Consider the following 16,714-nt stretch of genomic DNA (forward strand, 5'->3'; position numbering starts at 1 on the left):
ACAATCTACCATGTTTACTTAACATGAATGAGAGAAGTAAAGCATCGGAAAACATAGGAATAAGGGAATTGGATCAGCGAGTTCTCGGTATTCGATCTGGTTCTTGATTTTTAGGTATGGATTACGGAACTCAACTATCAGAAAACTTTGAAAGAACGTGTGTCATTTGATTGAAATCAAGAGTGGGCTGAAATTACTTTAGTCTTACCAGACCCCACCTGGGGTTAGTCGTACCTTCTAGGTGTGAGATACCTCAGGCTTAGGCCAAAAAAAAGAAAAAAAAGAACAAGAAAGTATGGTCTAGGGTTTATAGTTTTTAAAGCCAGTAACAAAAACGGTAGGGTTTTAGAGAAGAATGAGTCTCTCTGAGTCACTGGTCCTTTAGTTTCTCCACTCCGGCACAATTCAATCAAACCAAGAAAAAAAAAAACCTAAAAATTAAACCAAAAAGTTTGAATCTTTTATACATGTACAAATATTGCTTTATATTTCCAGTGGAAATGCTTGTATCGTATACAGCCGGCCGACGACAAGTACAAGTACAAGGCAACTAAAACTACCTAAATCTGCAGCTTCAACTTAAACAGTCTGAACTCCAGAAATTGAGTCCTAGACATCAATAGGTTCTCAAAAAATCAAAATATTCGCTATTCAAAGAAAAAAATACATGAATTATACTCCTAACAGATGGCTATCTACCGTTGGAACCTTGTTGCTACTGGAGGGCTCGTCCAAGTCTTCGCCTGTAGTTGTAGCATCCAAGCGATTTTCCAATGAGTAGGCGCTCCCGGGAACCTTGACGAAAAGCTCATCCTCAATTGCATCCTCTTGCATAATCTCTATATGTTCCGGGCCCTAACAAAATCAGTTAACGTGACGTCAAATTTGCAAATTCAATCTAAATGAACTTTAATGTAGTTCAGGCACAAGGAAATGAACAGTTGCGTCCTTATTACTAGTATTCTTACCGAAGAGCACGTTAGGAAAATAGAAAAAATACCACCGGTTTCAGAACATACCGCTAGATTAGTCTCCGTAGCTTTCTTTTTAATGTCGTTCATGATTGCTTTCAGTTTTTTCTTAGCCCGGATCCTTGTTGACAGCCGTTCAGCACATTGTGCTTTAGTAACATTGCGATGACAGGCCACACAAAGTGTTCTCATGTTCTCGAGCCTGCATTCACCTACACAAGTTTTGAACAATATAAGACTTTGAAAACCAAAGCTTAAATTCTAACCACGCACATAAATTGGAAAATAAAGTATTTGTGCTGCGAAACCAAAAGAAGGGATCTTCAAGAACGATGTGGTATATCTCCACAAGTGAAAACAAGAGTATGAAGACTAGCATTTTAAGGTATGTTTTAACTACTTTTCTTAACATTCAATGACAAGATCACACTGTTTTTCAACAGGTATGATATGAGAAACATCACCAAATCAGCGGAATGAAACAAGTTGTAACTCCATTTATTACGTGAACAAAACACTAATCAATAATATTATGAATTAGTGTAGTTTAAATCATCGGAAAGTTGGTTGGGAAAATCAGTGGTACAAATATTTGTGGGGAGAGCAAATTCTGGAAAGTCTTCTAAGAAGTAATTAGTACATACCTCCACCTCGATAGACAGGAACAAAGTGGTCTGCATGCCATGCGTTGCCCTCTTTCGGATCCTTAACAAGCCTATCAAGCCTGCATGACGTCAAATGATAATATGTTTTGGTTTGAAGGAATCGGGGATATTGTTGGTATTTGAAAGTACAATTGTCGGGTAATTAGCAGAAGCATTAAGAAGAAAAAATGAAACATTTTCTTCTAACTAGTTGCACGACAATTTCTTCTAACTTACGGTTTCTTCAGAATTGCCACTCGTGGCGCAAATTTTTCAATATACTGCCTCCTCATTGCCAATGATAACGGTCTTAGGTGCTCAACAAGTTTATGACAATCTAATTGGCAAATTGTGCAGACACCACGTTCCAGTTGAAAAAGCTCCTGCAAATCAAAGGAGACAAAGCTCAAGAAAAAAAACATACTCCAAAAGGTTCTATTGAAGTTGTCTTGCCACATGCATAAAATCAAAATAGAAGAGAAGAATGTGCTGAACTTTGATTATCTCAAGTAACATATTTCATGTCCTTACATGACGAAGAGATCTATTACTTGTTCGGATGCGGTATTCTTCGTAGCAGCTAAGCTGGCAGAACAGATCTTCAAAATATTCAGGTGTCTTGGCATTATGGCCCCTGAAATCAAGTAAAGTAAGTGTCTGAAACAAAAAGATGCATCAAGTACATGTAGATAAACTACGGACAACTTACGTGCATGGTGATTGACAGAGTTTGCACAGAGGATCATCAGTCAGAGTAAAACCCTGAGTGTATTCCTTCTCCTTTTTTCCATAGCCACTACGTAGGCGGACTTTTTTCCACTCAGCGTTTGATGGTAAAGGTTTGCTGATCTCAACAAAAGGGGTAGAGCGGCGCTTGCTTCCACCTTTCAGTAGTCCCTGTTAGAAAATAAAATGATTTGTAAGCATAACAGTACACTGCTGAAAAGACACTGATACGTATTATCAATAAATGCACAGAGAAAGGAGATCAAGTTTACTCCCACAAAGGGATATCAACAAAGTATGAAAATTCAGATTTGTAAAAAGATACCCTGATGTCGTGGTTAATGCCTTCGCACAGGTAGCACAACTCAATAGTCAAAGGAAGCTGCAAAGGCTTTCCAAGTAATTTTTTTTGTTCGATGGGCCTCAGTTTCTTCCATTCTTCCATGAATGCAAGAAAAGCATGCAAATAACCTGGATTCTCCTTCAAAAATTTGAAAGAAGTTCCTTTAATATTGTCAGCAGCAGTAGAATTCAATGCCTCGATTTCTTCTGGTCTAAAATTCTCAAAAAGTGGCCTTGGTCTTGAATCCTCTCCCGAGATGCAAGAATACAAGTGGATTCTACCAGTGTATTGGCTCACCTAATATCCAAGAAAGAAAGTTGTGATCAAATACTGTTTGTATAATCGCCACCATCTGTAATGCTGAAGTAACTAAATGAAGCCACATACACTTGAGGGCATCAATACAGACAAATCAACTAATAAGAAAGACTGTCCACTATCTGATTGTTTGAAACCATATCTATTAACCAGATTGCAAGTTTTACCTCAAATCGCAAAGCATCTACTTGGTTGGTACTACTTTCTTTAGCTTCCGTTGGCTGAACTGGTTCGGTGTCCTTTGATTTGGTTGCTTGACAGTTGTTTTGGTGTTCCTGCAAATTCTAACTTATAAAATTGCTTCCCTTGACAATAAATTTAAAGGAAAAAGTCATCTCTTTCTTTTGAGTCAAGAAAAATTCGAATGTGCCTTTTCAAGTCCATCTTTGTCTTCACTGCTCGTAGAAACATCTCCTTCCAAGTTCTCTTCTGAACATCCCTTGTCCCCATTGCAATCAGAAACCACTTGAGCCTATTTCACCGATAAAGTTGTATACATCATGACACAAAATAAAAAATAAAAATAAAAACTCAAAACGACGAAAATTCACTCTCATACTTAAAAGGAGGTGCAGTTAATACGCTTAGGTTTTACCTTGGTACTACTGTGCGTTTGGGATGAAATTCCATCACTATCATTGTGCTGTGCAGATCCATGTAGAATGTTTGCAACTAATTTATCATACGCTGGTATCATATCTTTGGCTAAGCAGCCAAAGTTGGGCAATTTTATTGACTCTCCAGAGACCTCATCACCCGCTGTCTTTTGCCATATATGATCTTCACAAGTATCAGCTCCACCTGACTTCTCAAAGAAAGAAATACCTTCGACCTGCCAAACCCAAATATGAAGTTAAATCCTACATTGCTTATGGCAGAATGGAAACCAAACCTGACTGCATAAGGATTAGATAAGTATTACGTTTTCTGAAATTAACCTAGTACTCAACTTGTTCTGTATTTCATTTTAGGACAATAATGATATGAACATAGTAAAGAGGTTTAGAATCCAGTTAGAATTGAAAGGAACTTCCGAAAATGAAAAGTACCGGTATCTCTTGTATTGCATCATACTTCCCATTCGTTGTAGATGAAACACGGTGCAAACTCTTGTTCAAGTTTTGCCAATGTGACTCGTCTATAGTATCCTACAACATGTTATACTCATCAATAAAAGGGAAATAAAGAATACGTTTACAGAACTTTTATATAACAAAAGAAACAAGCACCTTTCCGCAAAATATGTATATGTTGACTGCATTTGTTTGCCCTCTCCTGTGAGCTCTATCCTCAGCCTTCAAATCAGAAGAATCATGCGCATCAAAGAGTCAATAACATATAAAATAGAGGAAGTTCAACAATGGGGCCTGAAATTAGTTTTTAATGTTTAAACCTGAAGCATCAACGATGGAGACTGAGGCAGTTCCAAGAACACAACATGCTTTGCTGATGAGAAATCAAGGCCAACACCTCCAGCAGTAATACCAATTATTGCAATCTTGACCTGAAAATTTGACACAATACATAAGTCAAAACACACAAATATATGGGGCAAAATAAAGGATTCTTGGCTGTGACCTCAGCAAAATGTGCAACTCAAAATGTGGAAAGGATATTTGGTGTGGTTAGTTTGTAGGCACATCAAGCAAAATTGCCGAGGAAATAATAGTATAGTATATACGAACCTCAGTAGATAATTGGAATGATTGTACAGCTTCCTGCCTATCTGCGGCAAGTGTATTTCCATCAATTCGGACAAAAGTAATCCCTTTCTCGCATATGAACTCCTGATAATTCAGAACAAAACAAGACTAAATTGAGGAATTGATTGGACAGAAGCATTAATAGCAATGGCCACCAACCATTAACATGATAATCCATAATGAAATACCAACAGAAATAAGGCACAGAGTTCATGCGAGTAATTAGACAACGGTAATGAAATACTCATAAACATTACAATCATAGTCCACCATTTTATCCTTTCAATTTCAAATAACTAAACACACACTACCTTTTGAATAACTGGTCACAATGGCCCTAGATTGGAGCAGTAAACCCAAGTAACCCCACTTGAGCAACTTTAATCACTAAAATACAACCATTCTCAAAGGATGAACAGGAAGCACAAATTTTGGAGAAAATCTCACCTGTAATCCGTCAAGTACTTTATGGTGATGCGCAAATATTAACATTTTGTGAGAACTGGAATCTGATTCCAAGTTTGCAACACCATCTGATTCTCCAATGAGCGGATGAAAGGAGAGCCATTCCTGAAACCCAGCTAGCTTTGCAATACCTAATTCTTGGTAGGAAAGTTGCCCTGATCTGCAGCAACCCTCACTATCTAAAAGCAATAGGGTAAAAGAAAAAGAAAAATGAGTATTGGCAGATAAATAATAACACTAGCTGCACGAATTTTTTCTCGAAATGGCTTCTCCACCAAACCATCAAGGGGCAGGAAATAAAAGAAAACACATGACCCTTTGGTTGCATGCACATATTCGAATGCAGAAAATATTCAAATTACCATTTGGTTCATCCAAATTTTCTGAATATGCATTCTTAGTGGCACTTCTTCCCACCCTGACAGCAGCTATTGCTGAAGCTATATCTGATTTCTTCAGTACTACTTGTATAATCTGCCGGCGTTTGGGTGGTAGCTGAACCAGGACATGTTCCTTCAAGCGTCTTATCTACAATTAAGTGTGCAATTAAAAAAATGAGATTTGAACAAGAATAACCAAGGGTACAAAAGTATTACAAAGTCCCAACCATGTTAAAACAGCAGAAACACCTTGGTCACTAGAACAACATGTAAGTTAACTTTAAACATACATGGAGTTCAAAGAGAGGACATATACATCTTAAAGATAATATAAAGAACAAGAGCACACCATAACCGTTTGCTTCAGTAACATGTTCAACTCCTCCAAACGAGTGCCCTTAGAGAAATCCTGCAGCACAATCCCATGGAGTATCTCAAAACTTTCCTTTGTCACAGTAAATCGTTTAGAAAAAACTGATGCTAATAAAAGGTGCTAGCACAACTGCAAAATGTATTGGTAAATATATAGATACGGGTTGACAGTAAATTTAATTTCTCCACAAGAAGAAATAACATCTGAAATAGTCAACCACAAGGCTTTTCAGGACAAAATGGAAAGGCCTTTTAGGCCATGGCCAAGAAGCATGAAATTCTGATCATGTTTAACTACGTGGCAGCACAAAGAGGATAATTTTCAACAAATCAATATAAATATATGATCTTCAATATTACCTGAAAAGTTTTCCCTTGAACACCGTGGATATATTTGACATCACAGTAAGTTTTGGCAAAGTCATACTTGTCTTTTCCCAGCAAACCAGGCCTATGAAAAAGGAAAAAAAAAGCAAGATGTAAAGTAACCAATAAACCGAGAGCGAAGCAAGCCGGTTGATAGAGATATAACAGTGTGAAGAGAACTTACCATAACATATCTATCTGATGAAAAATGTCATACGGTCTATGATCACCTAGGAAGATATACAAAATGAGACATTAGAACGGACTAAAGAGTGGTTAACTAGAGAGAAATACAAAAATAATACAGAACTGCAGACAATGCTGCCAATTTCTTCAAAGTCCCATGATACAACCTTGACAAAGAAGGTGTTCCAGATAGCAAAACTATGCGCTTGACCCTTGTTGCAATGTCAAGAACAGCTTTTATCTGTAAATACACAAGATTTAATTAGCATATAGTAAAAGCTCCCTGCAAGTATAGTATACTTAACTAATTACTATGAATATTCACAAAAAGCAATCTAGGAGACTAAATTTGAATGAAAGCGGTATTCCTCGTATTACAATTTTTGTTCATACTAGCATCTTTAAGCTGCCAGTCCATAGAATTGATGACAAAAATATGCAGAAACAAGCAAAGAAATTTTTGTTCCCTTACATTAAGTGTATAACACCCAAATTACCATCCAAAACCAAAGACCTCAAAAGATAGAAAATTCATAAATTATTAATTTTAATTTCCAGCGTAGAGAGGCTAGCGTTATATGGTACAGGCAACAATAAGAAGACACTCTAAATCTTGGAGCACCTTATACGACCAATTTATCATTAAACCAGGTGTTATAAGAGTCCTTGTAACCATTGATAGTTGGCATGATAAGAAACATGCTTTACCTCTCTAGGTTCTGATGATTTCTTGGTACATCGTACGTGGTGGGATTCATCAACAACTAAGAGAGCCCATTCTCGTTCAAGCATGCTCTTATGCAACCGGTGGAGCATTGTGTAAGAAATAACCACAACTCTGGGCCATCTCTTTAAATTGGCAGGATTGTTTTCATGACCAAATACTGGAGTCACAAGACCATGTGAGAATCCATTCATGTTTTAGAAGTAAATCTATAATATATATATATACACACACATAAATTGAACAAAAGTAAATTGGGAACAGCTAAAGTATGTACCTAGATGGATGTCAGCTGGCAAGCAAAACGGAAGCCACCGCTCTAGTTCTTCTGCCCAAGAGTAACGCAAAATGGCAGGGCAAACAACAAGTATGGAACCTTCATGCATGAAACAGCTTGCAATAGCAATAGCCTGGGTGGAAAATTGTTAGCATATTAAATTTCATTTACTCATGGCAACTTTAGGGGGAAATAGGAGAAAAAAAATTAAAGTGCAGGAGATACACCTGTTTGTGTATAGTACAAAGTTCTGTGTGTGTGTGTGTGTGTGTGCGTGTGCAGTCACTGAATGTGCACGGTTGTGAAAAAGCTAAATAATATTGCAGATGTTATCAAAAGCAGCGTTCTAGCACTCACACTCAATAAAACTACACTGCACTGTCCCAGTACTGACTCAATGCACCAAAAAGGCAGTATGCAGTCAAAACCTAGCACCATGAATAAAAATCAAAAGGCATTTAAGATCACTTAATAAAAAACTACCTGGAGTGTCTTTCCAAGGCCCATTTCATCTGCAATAAGACATCGTCCACCTCTCTGCAAACCAAATCTAACACCCTCATGTTGGAAAGGCAAAAGTGCATCTAACAGCTTCGTCGGTAGCTTCCCAATGAACTCATCAACCATTTCGTCCGACAAGTGTTCTGGCCTGCATGGTATCCATTTTCCCGCAACAAAAGAATGTGAAAGTCTCTCTACAACATTAAGAGTGCCCCAAGGTATCTCTTCGGTGTCAATGCTCTTGCTGCTTCTTAGACATTTCAAGACAGCACTGTAATCACTCAGCTTATAAACACCAGCCTTTCCACCACCATGATTTTGCGTGTAATGGGATGGCATGACCTAAGACAATTCCATAACACCACAATTTAAACACAAAATCCTCACTAACAATTGCCATACGTTTGAATATTATAATTTTCTTATTGAAGTAGCTTTACAAGTACTGAATACCGATAGTATTAGTAATAGTTTTATAAGAAAGAAACAAAACTCAATGCACTAAAAAATTTAGCCTTTTTTCGAAACGAAACCACTGAAAATCAGAAAACTTTTATTCAATTTCCTTTCTCTATGTTCATTTCCGCCACCCAAACAAATACCTTTTGAAGCATAGAAAGAAGCTATTTTGGAAACCAAACCACCAAAATTCACAAAACCCAGAATTCAATTTCCTTTCTTTCCTATTTGTTCAACCATTTTTTTCTCACCGCACAAAATTAAAACAACAAAAACCCACTTAAACTACTTACATTAGCCAAGCAATCACTTAGTCTCCTTAAGCACTCCTCCTGCCCCGGAAATGCAAACCCTTTTACGGCAACTGGGGTGGCTGAGAAGGAGTCCGGGGAGCAGATTTCGAGCCTGACCCGGAACCTCGCTGGAAATTGGATATCCGGAACCGGTTTGACCCGGGAAGTTTCGGGTCTCGGATCGGGGATGCAATGCGTGGAGCTTGGGGTGAGGTCGGGAGAAATCTTTCGGCACTTGAAGAGTGACCACGGGTTTTGCTGCTGTTGTTGAAGATTGGAGGGTTCGGATTCGATCAGCGCTTTGCGTTTCGCTAGTGCTGCTAATCGATTCGCTTCGGCTCGTCTTCTTTGTTCTTCTGTGATCTCCATTTTTGGGAATTAGGGTTTTGAGATTGGGGGAGAATTCCAATTTTTGAAAGGGCGGGAATGGGAACCTCAGGGAGAGAGGGCTTTGAAGAAGGAGATAATCGAAACAAAATTCAACACGTGTGTCTGCACGTGACACAACCCGATAAAAAAACCGGGCAAAACGGGTTGTTTCTTGAGAACTTTTAACGAAAAATTTTCGGTACTGTTTACTTTAACGAAAAATCACATTTTTATACTAAAAAGTTAATCTTGATACTATTCATCTTACCCTTTATTTTATCCTTATCATTAAAACTCAAAGTTTTCAAATCATTTTCATTAGTTTTTCTTTATTTATTTTCATTCGTGTTATCGGGTAGTACATGATTGATGAAATATGCTAAAATTACCAAGTGCTTGAAAAGGTGAAACCCCAAAAAACAAGCAAACACAGATGCCTCTCAATGTTTGACAGTGAACCCTAAACCCAATAACACACATCTGCTAGTTCCCCCTCCAACTTCCATCAAATTTGACAATTTTTCTTCAACACTACGTAGTATTAATTAATACAGAAAAGAATATCTGATATTAAACATAAAAAATCTGAATAGTGGTAAAACTCAAATTTAACAGTTAAAATACTCGTAACATTGAATTATACGTAGCATTGAAGTCTTACCCGAGAAAATTCTTCAATACATTATAATTTGTTGCTTGCTTCCTCTGGTGGGCCAACAGATTCCAATGTTGGTGCCCAATGTTATAGCCTTCCCAACCGATGGAAAAAGGACAGCTACCTGCATGGAATGGTGATAAGCAAAACTTCAAGAACGCTACTGCATCTTGAAGTGATTTCCACACATTTTTTTTCGTCGTCCACGCCCCAAAGTTCATTTTCAGTATTCGGATTGAAGAAATCAAAAGATATAAACAAAGAAGGATGTTCAGAAGAAGAAAAAGAGTGCAGGAAAATCATGTTTCCGAATATAATATGAAAATTATGAAGGAAAAAGAGGCCCATAGAATTAAAAATGGAAGAATCTAGCTAGTTCAGGTTTCTGCGCATGTGCCTGTGGTGTTGTATTTTGGGGAAAATCCTTTGCTTCTTCATGCAAACTGCAAAGCGTATCTTTCCCTTTGCTTCCATGTTTCTCCCTGTTCATGACCAAAATTCTGATATAAGCAATAGCAACACACCTTTGCTTCTATTTTTCTTGGCAGCCAAACAGTAATCTGCTTAAAAACCAGGAAATTTGAGAGCGAAGAACCGGCAACAGAGGTTTCTGAAGAAAGAAAGCCGCCGGCCCAACAAACAGAATCTCTGTAGGTACTAATCTGCATACTATTCTACTTTTTTTTCCTTATATGTATGTAGTTAGAGTTGATTATTTTGTCCAAAACAGAATGTTACGCTATCGAAAACTGAATGTTATGTTCAATTCTGTGGCTTGAGTTACAAGAAAACTCAAAAAACTCCCACTGATTTATTTTTGTTCATAGCAAGGGGCAAAACGGCTTCCCGGGCCAGTTTTTCGGAGGAAATGAGCCATTATTCTGATGCACAAGATATCGAGTCTGCAACTGCGGTTGCGGCAGCTGCCTTTTCCATTCACTCGATTGAAGAAGCTAAATTACAGTATCAAAAAGGGACGAGGGAAAGCATTCCGATCTCAAGGACCAAGAGTCTGCAGGATCTGATGACTGGGCGGCCAAACAAAGAAGCAAGGAATGCTGGTACTTGACTATTTATTTTTTTCGTGATAAAATGTTTCGGAGAACTAACAGGTTGTATTCATAATAGGTGAAGTTTCAATGAAAGATCAAAGAGCACAGGAGAGTGCTTTTCCATCTAGGTACCCGAATCTTGCATCCTCTTCAAGACCTTCGACTCCTGCAAATGGATACCAAACCCAAAAGGGAAGTTCAGGCAGACGTAATGCTGCGGACACAAAAGCAGATGCTTGGGAGAGAGCTCAGATGAAAAAGATTCAGAAGCGGTAAAGATTAAATGTTTTATGTGGAAACGATCTCCGCACACCCCTTTTCTCCTTTCACATGTCCTCATTATTTTGTGTCCTTTGATTCTCCTTTGATTGAATCAAAGGCCAGAAATAAACAACTGGGGTGCGCTGAGGGGAAAAGGCGTGTGCGGAAGTCACTAGTACAACATAATCGTTGTTGATAGAAGATGGATTCAGTTTATTCCTTTTGAAATGGTCAATTATACTATCCAGGTATGAGAAAGTGAAGGCTACAATTGTTGCTTGGGAAAATGAGAAGAAAACGAAAGCAAAAGCTAAGATGGAGAGGAGAAAGGTACGTTGCAACGATTGTTGTTTTTTTAATTCAAAGTTTGCGAATGGCAATGAAGAAGACTGCTGAAATAGTGTGTTGAAATTGCAGAGTGAAATTGAGCAGAGAAGAGCAAGAAACATGCAGCATTACCAAATTAAGCAAGCAAGAATTGACCAGATAGCAGGAGGAGCAAGGGCACAAGTGGAAGAGAAACGAAGAAATGAAGAGTCGAAAGTGAAGGAAAAGGTGAAAAGGATTAGGTCAACAGGCAAGGCTCCTACTACATGTTTCTGCTTCACTTGTTACTAGAAGGTGAATCGGTCACTCGATCTTCTGCTGATTAAAATCTGTATATGTTAACCACATTACGGGTACCTAACAGTATATCGATCCTAACTGATTTTAATTTGTATATGATGTATAACATTTAATGGTTTGTTGAATCTGCTAATCCAATAAAACAAAATATTTGGCTCTTTCGATTCAAAGACTTGAGACAGCAGATTTTGCAGGCACAAGGAGTTAGATACCTGTTCAATCTGCCACTTCATCTAAAATTCTCAAACACTACAAAAAAAATCCTTGTTATAATTTTGCCTCTGCAGGCTTAAACCATGAAAAGTATTGAAATGGACTACATCAGGGGGAAAGAATAAGGTCCAAGATTTTGACTTGGATCAACGCGAGTCACGGGACATTTAAGTATAGTTGTAAGATATCTAATGAAACCGTCGCTGGAATTGAGATCTCATTCAATGAGAAAGATATCAAACTATCTAGTTAAACGCTTCCCTCATTTTGAGGGCAAGGGCACAATAGGTGGAACATTATGCTGGACTAAATTACCCTAAACCCTAAGCCCTAAACCATGAACTTTGAAATTACCTCCACCACAAGATAGCTACTTCCGCCAAAAGCGACGTTGTTTCCAACAGCTACCTCCTCATCACATCTTGCCCTCATACTTTGGACTGTTATTTTGCGATCTCCTAATATGTTCATCAAGTTATAAATAAGCAATCTCATATTGCAGCAAAAGTAAACTATTGGCAATCTTGTCTGGAAATCTTTTTGAACAATTTTATATGACACAACATTAGCTTCAATCAGTCGATCTGTGCATCACATGCTCCTGTCTCTTCACGTCGAGCATTGTTGTTGACTTAAGCCAGATTGATCAAGAGGCTGGAAGCCATCCAATTTCGAGCTTTCGAGTTTTTGCCACCCTAGCTAGCAGAGAGTCAGAAACCAGACCATCAATGAGACGGAGAGAAAATGAAAGACAATTGTCCAAATGCGATCAGTTCTGATGGCCCTAATCCGAATCCACATACACATAGATTAAATGTAGTTTAGAATATCGCCTTCTCAAAAAGAAAAGTTCAGTTCTCATGATATAGCTCAAACCTGAATAAATCATTGGCTCTTATATTTCAGCACACATAACTCTGCAAAAACATGCACCAGATTCTTCAGCCTGGCTAGCTCTTTTTTTATTTATTTATTTTTTTTTTGGTCTTTTTTAAAACATCATCTGGTCTTTTCCTGTAACAATAACGCATAACAGCTTGCAAGAGATGTTTATATGACTTGCAAATTACCAACTAGCTCTTAGCCTACAATTTAAAAAAGAAATACAAAAATTGTAGTCAAGTCACACCCTGCCACTACAAAAATGGACATAGATGACTGGTTACTCAATGGCCAATAACGTCAAAAAGCCACGGCCCCGTCATTTGGGGCCACGGATGACGCACATATACATACACACACAATAATATATATATATATATGTATGTATGTATGTATGTATCTGTATATTGTGTATAAATTCCTGTAAAAGTTATTGTTGGTCTCAAGTGGCAGCACAAGGTAGACAGAGAGGGAGATAGAGATGGAGATAGAGAGACAGATGGCCGTGAGAGGACTCAAATTGTCAATTCAACCAAAACTGATCTATCTGTTAAATTTAATGTGTTCATAACTTGCATGATATATGTTGTAAATCAACCAGACAAGAGGTTGTCTTGAACTTTGAGGCACTGCATAATGTGAGATTGTCGACTTATATCAGCGGCTAAATGATTAAAGGGAAAAACTATATTTTCACCGGTTCTAGTACCCTCTCTCTTTTAAGATTTAAAGAAATTGTGATCGAGTTACGAAATTTGTGTTGAGAGCATTGGTCGTCAAAGGATGAAAAGTCTAGCTTGGTAACTTGGTATTAGAGTAGACTCATGTAAAATTAATCAAACGTGAAAAACTGTGTAAGGTGAGGTTGAGAGTATCCTACACGAAATGACTTGAAGACCCTCGATCTATATTGATCTAGGGCAATTGAATTATGAAATTCGTGTTGATGAGAATTTAGAGCGAATTATTCATGTATTAGGTGTAAAAGACTGTGCACGTGAGACTGAGAATATCCTACGTGATTTGTGACGGTATAAAACACCACATGAAAAAAAAATAACAAATGACTTTAAGACCCTTATCTAAAATGGTCCAGGGAGAGGCAAAGCATATATATATATATATTTTTTTTTTTTCTCCATTCTTCTTTTTAGCTACCACATGTTTTGTGTAAAATATCCATCACAGCAATTGCGAGTGTGACACAAAAAAGGGACCAGAAAGACAATGAAATAATAAGAGAGAGTCCAAACTCACATCTCCAACTCATTCATTTGTCGAGAGAGAGAGAGAGAGAGAGAGAGAGAGAGAGAGTTATATAGAGTAGTACTGTGGAGTTCTGATTTGGAATACGATTACTATATTCAAAGGAAAGACGAACAAGAAATAACAAGTCGAAGGAGGAGAGAAAACAGATATCCTCCATTCCTCCTCACGTGTGCATGCGTCATGCAGCAGCAGAACCACCCCAACGCCAGTCGTCTTGTCCCTTTGTAAGCACCACTGTTCATATTTTCTTTCATAAACCTTTGAATTTTTTGTTGATTATTTATGTAATTTTCTCTCTTAATTTCTGCTTTTTTATATGGAGTTTTTTTATTTTTTATTTTTTATCAATGTGTAATTGTGTATGGGATAATTAACCAGAATTTGGTGTTTTTATTCCTTTTCAATGCTATTTACACTAGTAGGATTTATATGCTTCTCTTATCCCGCTTTATTCTCTTAACTAGAATTTCGATGTACTCGAAACCTTTGAGTTGTAAAAAACCCAATTACATGCTATAATTAATCCTTCTTTTCGTAACAATTATCATTCGTGAAATTGAAATCTGAACCTCATCTCATAGATTGAAGAATAAATATCATTAGGCCAAACGGTTATGTACCTTATGCACTTTGGTTTCAAACATTGAGTTTTTAGTCAATTAACTTATTTTTAGACAGTACAATTCATACTCTTTCTTTTTATCAAAATATTTCATTTTATATTAGGATTTTCTTGCTCATTCACACATTTACTTTGGATTATTTACAGGTCTAATTATGACGTCACAGAGCTAAAATTGGAAAAGGGCCAGTTGGCCATGCATGGGCTTGGTGCGCTTCTTCGTACAGCCCAATCAAAGCCCACATGGAGCAGGAGCAGGGCTTGTGACACACTGGAATCAATTGTCGATCAAGCTACATGCCACAAACGTGACCCAAATATCATTCGCCATGACCAGATCCCGGCAAACACAAGCTCGGTGGTTGCATCCTCCGGCGAAACATGGACCGACAGCTCTGTTCAGGTGCCGCTGGCGCAGGGGTGGATAAGAAAACGCAGTCGATCAGATTCCGGCTTCTTCGAGAATAATTTTAGTACTAATAGCATTCATGAAGAACATGCAGATCCCAGCAGTTGTGCTAGTCCTGGTGCTAGTGTTAGATTGTGCAGGGACAATCATACAACTACATCTACGTTAGTTTCTTTTGAGTCTCCTTCCAGTTTGAAGACCAAAAGCACCGACGAGGATTCAGCCTCTCACGGAGGACTGGTAAGATACATGTACATATTCTTTGAGGCGTCGTACACTTTAAATGATGCTATGCTACATGTATCACATTTCTCGTCACATCCCTCGCAACTTGTATCTTACAACTAGCAGGAAAACCGAGATGATGGCCGGAAAACCACCAAAGGTGGCAAATCAAGCCGTTCACACTCAACAAGACCAGGGCGAGCTGCTGCTGTTCATAATCAGTCAGAGCGGGTAACAATTTAATTTCGGTCTCCCCCATCTAATAATTTGTGTGCGGAAATCACTTCCCTAACTGAAACTAATTCCGTGCAGAAACGAAGAGACTTGATTAACCAGAAGATAAAAGCGCTGCAAAGGTTGGTGCCAAATGCAAGTAAGGTGAGAAAATTTGATGTGTGCTTAATTATGATCATCATTAATTGATTTAATTTGGAGAGAATGTTATTTTTGTGGTTAATTTTGGACTTGTCAAGTGAATAATTACAGACTGATAAAGCTTCAATGATTGATGAGGTGATCAAATACTTGCAACAACTTCAAGCTCAAGTCCAAATGATGCATAATCTGAGAAATTTCATGCCTAATGGCCACATGAATATGAATATGATGGTGCCTTTAGAAATGATGCAGCAGCAGCAGCAGCAGCACCATCTTCATCAAATGTCACTCCTGGCTCATATGGGAATCGGAATGGGAACGCGCATTCATCCTACGCCGGTTGTGGCTGCCGCTCTTCCTTCTTTCATGCCGCCATTTATGATGCCGCTTTTAATGCCACCACACCCTCCTCCTCAAGCAAAGCCTGAACCAACCAGCACGAATAATGGTTCAGACCCTCTACCTGATCCATATTGTGCCCTCCTAGCACAAGTACGTGTTTCCACATACGTGTGAGGGAATGTAGCACGAAACCCATGCTTGGAAGTACTTCTAGAATCGCTAAAACCATTTTCAGATAACCAAAAGTGTTTATAACAGAATGCTTAAAAGTGTTTTATGCGAGAGCATCTGCTATGTGCTTCCAGAAAGCACTTTCTAAAGAAGCATTGCTATTCGGGAATGTGATCTTTGATTTTTAACTTTTGGAACTAATTTGAATAAAACTTGATTTGCAGCAATCAATGAATATGGACCTGTTCAACTGGATGGCAGCTCACTATCGCCAACAAGTCACTCCGGCAACAGCAGCGTCAAGCAGCCAGCCGCAGGTAAACCATGTTCGAAGGAACTAATGAGGACTCACCTAGCTTCGGGAGATAATAGTTTACGTGATAAGAGAAATACTAATATACGATCTAGTCCCGGTAAAATGCGACTAATTCCAACGTTCTCTGAATTACTAATGGTCTTGTATGGTTGGACTTGTCAATTAAGTCTTAGAGATTATTTCTTCCTATATAAT

At 38.1% G+C, this 16,714-nt stretch overlaps 3 protein-coding genes across 7 annotated transcripts; 2 read left to right on the plus strand and 1 right to left on the minus strand.

The window, feature by feature from the left end:
• Window positions 1-438: 438 nt before the first annotated feature.
• LOC137712453 (SNF2 domain-containing protein / helicase domain-containing protein / HNH endonuclease domain-containing protein) lies at window positions 439-9,153 on the minus strand. 3 transcript variants are annotated; one of them, XM_068451523.2, is made up of 24 exons: window positions 8,729-9,153; window positions 7,959-8,318; window positions 7,476-7,608; window positions 7,183-7,358; window positions 6,642-6,715; window positions 6,473-6,508; window positions 6,283-6,373; window positions 5,900-5,959; window positions 5,533-5,698; window positions 5,153-5,349; window positions 4,688-4,789; window positions 4,396-4,506; window positions 4,232-4,297; window positions 4,052-4,150; window positions 3,598-3,834; window positions 3,373-3,474; window positions 3,170-3,277; window positions 2,667-2,981; window positions 2,325-2,512; window positions 2,147-2,249; window positions 1,853-1,998; window positions 1,616-1,695; window positions 1,020-1,183; window positions 439-855 (listed from the first exon to the last, which is right to left on the minus strand). In XM_068451523.2, the coding sequence occupies exons 1-24, from the start codon at window positions 9,095-9,097 to the stop codon at window positions 673-675; spliced, it is 3,666 nt and encodes a 1,221-aa protein (XP_068307624.2). In that variant the 5' UTR covers window positions 9,098-9,153; the 3' UTR covers window positions 439-672. The 3 variants fall into 3 exon arrangements, 2 of the variants coding, with proteins under 2 accessions (XP_068307624.2, XP_088539889.1); XM_088683763.1 differs by lacking the exon at window positions 5,900-5,959; XR_015955502.1 differs by lacking the exons at window positions 439-855; window positions 1,020-1,183 and having other exon boundaries at window positions 2,167-2,249.
• Window positions 9,154-9,919: 766 nt separating this feature from the next.
• Window positions 9,920-11,850, plus strand: LOC137712397 (uncharacterized). Of its 2 annotated transcripts, none has more exons than XM_068451484.2 (5): window positions 9,920-10,406; window positions 10,580-10,813; window positions 10,881-11,076; window positions 11,314-11,395; window positions 11,483-11,850. In XM_068451484.2, the coding sequence occupies exons 2-5, from the start codon at window positions 10,621-10,623 to the stop codon at window positions 11,681-11,683; spliced, it is 672 nt and encodes a 223-aa protein (XP_068307585.2). In that variant the 5' UTR covers window positions 9,920-10,406; window positions 10,580-10,620; the 3' UTR covers window positions 11,684-11,850. The 2 variants fall into 2 exon arrangements, with proteins under 2 accessions (XP_068307585.2, XP_088540788.1); XM_088684662.1 differs by having other exon boundaries at window positions 9,989-10,402.
• Window positions 11,851-14,032: 2,182 nt separating this feature from the next.
• On the plus strand, window positions 14,033-16,713 carry LOC137711988 (transcription factor PIF7). Of its 2 annotated transcripts, none has more exons than XM_088684473.1 (6): window positions 14,033-14,280; window positions 14,826-15,327; window positions 15,439-15,543; window positions 15,625-15,690; window positions 15,799-16,182; window positions 16,428-16,713. In XM_088684473.1, exons 1-6 carry the CDS (start codon window positions 14,237-14,239, stop codon window positions 16,542-16,544), a joined length of 1,218 nt encoding a protein of 405 aa, XP_088540599.1. In that variant the 5' UTR covers window positions 14,033-14,236; the 3' UTR covers window positions 16,545-16,713. The 2 variants fall into 2 exon arrangements, with proteins under 2 accessions (XP_088540599.1, XP_088540600.1); XM_088684474.1 differs by having other exon boundaries at window positions 14,188-14,280; window positions 14,846-15,327.
• The last annotated feature ends 1 nt before the right edge of the window (window position 16,714 follows it).

Source organism: Pyrus communis, chromosome 14, assembly GCF_041283825.1.
Source record: "Pyrus communis isolate YQ-2024b chromosome 14, ASM4128382v1, whole genome shotgun sequence".
Taxonomy (NCBI): domain Eukaryota; kingdom Viridiplantae; phylum Streptophyta; class Magnoliopsida; order Rosales; family Rosaceae; genus Pyrus; species Pyrus communis.